The sequence below is a fragment of the Marmota marmota genome, unplaced genomic scaffold (assembly GCF_001458135.2).
Source record: "Marmota marmota marmota unplaced genomic scaffold, marMar, whole genome shotgun sequence".
Classification (NCBI taxonomy): domain Eukaryota; kingdom Metazoa; phylum Chordata; class Mammalia; order Rodentia; family Sciuridae; genus Marmota; species Marmota marmota.
This window is the reverse complement of record NW_025999863.1, coordinates 2,119,121-2,125,309: the sequence shown is the minus strand read 5'-3', so window position 1 is coordinate 2,125,309 and position 6,189 is coordinate 2,119,121. Positions and strand designations below refer to the sequence as shown.

General features: G+C 60.8%; 1 protein-coding gene across 1 annotated transcript in view; it reads left to right on the top strand.

The window, feature by feature from the left end:
• The window catches only part of Dohh (deoxyhypusine hydroxylase), an 8,371-nt gene continuing 2,182 nt past the window's right edge, over nucleotides 1-6,189 (top strand). The window contains exons 1-4 of the mRNA XM_015503816.2: nucleotides 1-304; nucleotides 3,926-4,267; nucleotides 4,539-4,615; nucleotides 6,001-6,187. Of these exons, the coding sequence (XP_015359302.1) occupies nucleotides 3,994-4,267; nucleotides 4,539-4,615; nucleotides 6,001-6,187 (538 nt within the window). The 5' untranslated portion in view covers nucleotides 1-304; nucleotides 3,926-3,993. The remainder of the gene's footprint in view (nucleotides 305-3,925; nucleotides 4,268-4,538; nucleotides 4,616-6,000; nucleotides 6,188-6,189) is intronic.

Here is a 6,189-nt window from a genome sequence, read left to right as displayed (position 1 = left end):
CTACTACAGAGGGAGGGCGGAAGTTGCCCTTCCCTTTCCTTGAGGCATGTCCCTCGGCTGTTCCTGCGGCGTGGGTTTCCATTTTGTCACTGGTGCTGGCTGGAGCTTTGGGTCCTGCTTCCGCGGCGGTCGCTGTTGGCTGGTCCCCCCGCGGCGGCGTTGGCGCCGTCTGGCTTGTCACGTGGCCGGGAACATGGCGGCCTCCAGGGCGCGCTGTGAGCGTCGCGGCTGTTGAAGCCTCCGCGGGAGGTGCGCTCGGGTGCGGCGACTCGGAGCCCGGCCGGCGTGACAGCGGCGGAGCACGGTGCGATCCCGGGTCTGGCGGGCGGGCCCGGGAGGCGCCCCGAGTGCCCTCCGGCAGTCGTGGGCAGGGTGGCTGGAGGGGTCCCGAGTCCCGCGACCTCTTCCACTTGGTTTTGGGGGTCCCATATCTCCGGGGGGCCCTGGGCAGCGTCGGTACTGGGGCATCTATTATGTGGCTCTTGAAACGACGTCTTGGGGTCTCCTAAGGGGTCTGCGGAGCCGGTCGTCCCTTTTTGAGGGGTCCCCGGACACGGCGACCCTTTCGGGGATGGGACATCCGGTCCCGAGCTCTTCGTTGGAGTTGTGGTCCCTGCATCCCTTTATTAGTTTATCTTGTCTGTCTCTGAGACCTCCACCGGGGTGAGTGGACTCCTGGATTCTGCCTGCGTTGGGGACCGATCCCTGACCCCCACATCCAGGAAAAATAGGCCTAAAGTATGAGTTTCAGGGCTCTCCCTCGTCCTGAGCCCAGGTGGATCTTGGGCTCCCTGGGAAGGATTCATTAACTCCTTGTAGCCTATGGAGGGCTCAGTAGTGGCGCGTTTGCCTCCTTAAACAGGGTGGTCAGAGAAAGGCCTCCTCCAGAAGGTAAGGTTTCAAGGGGTCAGGTTTGAAGGAAACCCAAGACTTGCTGAGCTGTTCCAGATGGAGAGACTAAGCTCGGGATGTGTGCCTGGAGCTCCACAACCCCCTCTCTCCTCCCCTCACTTCTCTTAGTAGCAGGAGCCTAAACTTAGACTGCCGACTGCAGTTCAGAAGGCCTGAGTTTCTGTTTTGGGGAGAAGTGCTGCTTATCTGTGTATATGGAGGGAGGAGTTGGGTCACAGTGCCTCTAGTGTCTTGCTAGCACAAGCTCCTGCTTTCTGGAGTCTCTGATGCTCCTTCCTCAAGGTGTAATCATCCTTTGATGGCACCTGTCCTAGGCAGCTGTGCCTCCCACATTATGCCCTCTATAGGCACCTCTGCTGACGCCACTGGAAACCACAGAGGGCCACGGCGTGCCACTACCTGCTTGCTGTGTCTGGGAAGTGTCTGCCAGGTTCCTGGAGGGCACAGGAGTCTGTCCTCCCAACCTCCCAACTTGTCATATCATCCTTGTTTACCTCTTGTTTTGCAGCATTGAGGATGGATCCAGGATGGACCCCAGGTTGCTCTACCACTGAGCTACATCACCTGGTCCATTAACTGTTTATCTTGAGACAGGGTCTTGCTAAGTTGTCCAGGTGGGCCTTGAACTTGTGATCCTCCTGCCTCAGTTTCCTGGATAACTGGGGTTACAGGTGTGGCCATCACAACCAGAGGCAGTGTCATTTCATCTTAATTCACTCATGCAGCAAAGTCTGTATGGTTCAGAGCTCTCTGGAGCCATACTGACTTTAAAACTGTCTGTTGCGTTCCTCGAGACAAAACACTCAGGGTCACGCCTGGGGACTGGGCTGTGCAAAATAACCACACAAGAGACAGAGAGACCTTTTTCTTTGGGGTCCTATGAGGCTCCTCTGACCTTAAGGGTCCGTGGAAAGAGAACTGGTTGACTGACAGCTAGGAAGGCCACACCCAAGGGCAGAGCAAGAGAAGGGAACACACAAAGGGCATTTCCAAACAGGGCAAAGGGGTAACATCACAAAGGAACAGGTGAGCGTAGCTCCACCTATGGGGCTGCGGGAAGGCATGCCCAGGCACGAAGACACATTCACACATTCTGCGACTTCCAAGATCGGGGCGTCATCGAGGGCCAGTTTGGTGTGGCCAGATCACTTGGAAGTGACCGACAGAATCTCACCAATCAGGAAAGGAATATGCTGGTCACATGGTGCGGCGGCCTCCCACAACTGTCCCTGCTGAAGTTGGGCGCAGTGCCCACTCCTGTCTACCCAGTTGCTTGGGAGGCTGAGGCAGGAGGATGGCAAGTCCCAGGCCAGCCTGGGCAACTGAGCAAGACCCTGTCTTAGAACAAAATAAAGAGGGCTTGGTGATGTGGCTCCGTGGTAAGCACCGGGGGTCATGGCAGTGCTGAGCCACCACCACCACCACAGCAAAACCCCGGCATCCACGCTGTCCCCAGGCAAGACAGGCTGTTTCCTGACCTGTCGATGGGAACAAGTCTCTGCCCATCCCGTGGGGCCCTGGGAGGGTTAAATAAGCTAATGAACATAAGGGCTTATCAGAGAGCCTGGCGTTTGGCAAGTGCTGCACAAATGCCAGACACTATTGTGTGTTTTGTTTTGTTTTTTGGTATCGGAGATTGAACTCAGGGGCCCTCAGCCACTGAGCCGCTGCCTCAGCTCTGTTTTGTGCTTTAGTTAGATACAGGGTCTCACTGAGGTGCTGAGCTGGCTTTGAACTCGCAATCCTCCGTCTCAGCCTCCCAATCTGCCAGGATTACAGGCATGCGCCTCTGTATCTGGCCTATTCTTGCTTTTATTGAGGACCTACTGTGTACACACCCTGGTGCTAAGTGCTGGGAGTACCCAGCTGACCAAGAAAGTCCCAGTCTCTGACTTCAGAGTTCTAGTGAGGGATACGCTGACCGCCAACAACTAACCAACATCCAAGGCAATGTTTGAGGAAAGTTGGAGCAGGGAAGAGGCAGAGGACACCCGTGCAGACTGATGAAGGAAGGCTTCATCCGAGATGCAGGGAGAGCTGTGGGGCTGGGAGAGCGCCGCGGGAGTCCTGGCTGCATAGCCAGGTGCCTGGGTGCCCTCCCACACCGGCTCGGCCTGCGGTGCGGCCCGGTCTCTGAGGGGCTGCAGTGGGATAGGCAGGGGCTCCCTAGCCGCTCCCGTCCGAGGCCCCTTCCATGCGTGGCTGCTGGTGGAAGCTCATTTCCCAGCCGCAGGCCTGATAGCAGCACTTCCTCACAGTGTGGCCGCGGCTGCCCTGGAAACTGCTGTGCCCGTGGGGCTCCGGCCTGTCCGTCTCCTGGGTGCTGTGCTCACACAGGTTGCCCCGTTCAGAGTGAGCAGGGCTGTCAGTGCCACAGCATGACCACCAGGAGCTGGGGACCATGAGAGCCACCACAAGTCCTGGGGCTGCTGAGTGGAGCCCAGACCCGTGGGGGTCCTAACGGATATAAGGTGGTCCAGAGACGGTGGCCTAGAGAGGGAAACTAACTTCTGGAAGGCTGCACAGCAAGTAGGAGGTCAGAACTGAGCTCTCCACCAAGAACCTTGGCTGGTCAGCAACTGAGAAGTTCCCCAGCCAGGTGAGGTGGCTGGCTGTGGCTGCCATCCTAGCCCCCAGCAGGCTAAAGCAGGAGGATTGCAAGTTTGAGTCCAGCCTGGGCAACTTAGGCACTGACTCAAAGTAAAAATGGGCCAGGCGCAGTGAGGCACGCCTGTCATCCCCGCAGCTCGGGAGGCTGAGGCGGGAGGATCTCAGTTCAAAGCCAGCCTCAGCATCGTGGCGAGGCCCTAGGCACCTCAGTGAGACCCAGTCTCTGAATAAGATACAAAATGGGGCTGGGATGTGACTCAGAGTTTGGGGGGGGGACTGAGGGTGTGGTTCAGTGGCAGAGTGCTGCCTGGGTTGGATGGACTCTAGTACCCCCCAGAAGAGCCCCCTCCATCCTGAGACGAGTGGGCGGGACGCCACTGACCCTGCTCCTTTCCTGCTGCAGGTTCTGCTCTGTGGGCTTCCAGGCTCAGTCCACGGGGCGCAGAGGACCAGGCCCTTGCTGGAGGCATCATGGTGACGGAGCAAGAGGTCGAGGCCATCGGGCAGGTGCTGGTGGACCCCAAGCAGCCTCTGCAGGCCCGCTTCCGGGCGCTTTTCACCTTGCGGGGGCTTGGTGGCCCCGGGGCCATCGCCTGGATCAGCCGGGCCTTCGATGACGACTCCGCCCTGCTCAAGCACGAGCTGGCCTACTGCCTGGGCCAGATGCAGGACTCCCGCGCCATCCCCGTGCTCACAGGCGTGCTGCGGGACACCCGCCAGGAGCCCATGGTGCGCCACGAGGCAGGTGAGGGGCAGTGCACTTCCCAGCCTGGCCAGGGTCCAGGAGACAGCCACCCCGGGGACTGCGGGGCCACCCCAGCTGTCTGGTCAGGGAATCTTATTCCTTTGGGTGTTTTCCCTTTAAAACGACATTCAGAGCTGGGTGTGGGGCGCAGGCTGTGCTGCCCGCAGCCGAGCCAAGGCGACTTCAGAGCAGCCTCGGCGACTGAGTGAGGCCCAAGTGGCCGCAGCCGTGTGGCCCTCGCCAGCCAACACCACCCCTGCCTGCTTCTCAGGGGAGGCCCTGGGCGCCATTGGGAACCCGCAGGTCCTGGAGCTCCTGAGGCAGTACTGCAGCGACCCCGTGGTCGAGGTAAGAGCCGGCCCCAGCCCTGTCCGCTCGGGCCCAAGAAGCTGGCCCAGCGCTTCCCCAGCCCTGGCCTGAGCAGCCTTAGAACCCACCCCTTTCTGGTTGCCACGGTGACCGCTGTCCAAGGGTGCTGCATGCCCGGGTGGGGAGGGCAGCGTCCAGGCCTGAGCCCAGCAGAGCCTGCTCTCGGCCCCGCCCTGGCCCGCAGCCCCTGTGGCTCCTGACCAGCTCCCGGCTGCTCTGAGACCCTGCCCTCTCTGCCGCCCTGCCCGGCCCGCTGGACCTCAGGGTCTCCCTGCCTTCCCCACGTCTCTTCTATTTTTGAGACAGTTTCATTGAGGTGACTCACGTGCCATTTAGCTCACCCCTAGAAGTGCACCGAGTGGCCTGCAGTGCATTCAGAGTCGGGCAGCTGCCCTGCTCCTTCCAGAACATTCCCTTCCTCTCAAGGAGGCCCACTCCTATTAGCGACATTTTCCATCCTCCGTGGGTCTGTCCTGTCCTGGCCCCTCCTGTCACTGGCTCACACACCTTGGCCTCCTGTGTCTGCTCACTGAGCACGAGGTCCTGGGTCCGGCCACCCTGCAGCTGTGTCCCCTCGCTCCTGCCCTGGTGGAGTGACGCTCAACGTGGGCACAGACCTGTTGTTTGTTTTGGGACGTCTTTTTTTCTTTTTTGGTCCTGGGGGTTGAGCCCAGGGGTGCTCTACCCCTGAGCCACATCCCCAGCCTTTTTTATTATTTCTTCATTTTGAGTCGGGCTGCCTCAGTTGCTCAGGGCCTTGCCAGGTAGCTGAGGCTGGCCTTGAACTTGGCGATCCTCCTGCCTCAGCCTCCTGAGCTGCCGGGGTTGCTGGCGTGGCCGCCGCGCCCAGCCAGGCCTGTTACTTGAATCAGTTCGTGCCTCGTTGAACACAAGGGCGGCCTCCACTTTTTGGCCATTGAGGACCACCCTGCCGCAGGCCTGTGTGCGAGTCTGAGTTCACTTGGACCTTGGCGTCCTGACTTGCTTCACACGCCCCACTCTTCTCGCGGCAGCCAGAGGAGGGCACATGTGAAACCGCAGCCAGCTGCTGTGTTCTGTGCTCAGAGCGCCCACGCCTCGCTCCCTCCAGGGCAGGACCTGGAGCCCTCACTCCGGCTCCTGGCCGCGCGTGGCCTGCCCTGGCTCCCGTCCTCCTCCCAGCAGGGCCGCCGGGGCCTTGGCTCTGGCGCTCTCATCTCCCCAGCTCCTCTCAGCTTCCCCATCCCTTGTCCCTTCCCCTTGCTGTCCTAACCCAGAGGTCCCTGCTGCAAGCCCAGGAGGGTGGGCCGGGGATGTCACGGCCTCTGCATGTCCCCAACATCAGGCCCAGGACTGATGCTGTTTGTGCACCCCTCGCCCTGCAGGTGGCTGAGACGTGCCAGCTGGCCGTGCGCCGCCTGGAGTGGCTGCAGCAGCACCCTGGGCAGCCGACAGTGGCCGGGCCTTACCTCTCCGTGGACCCGGCCCCCCCAGCTGAGGAGCGCGACATGGGGCAGCTGCGGGAGGCGCTGCTGGACGAGACCCTGCCGCTGTTCGACCGGTACCGCGCCATG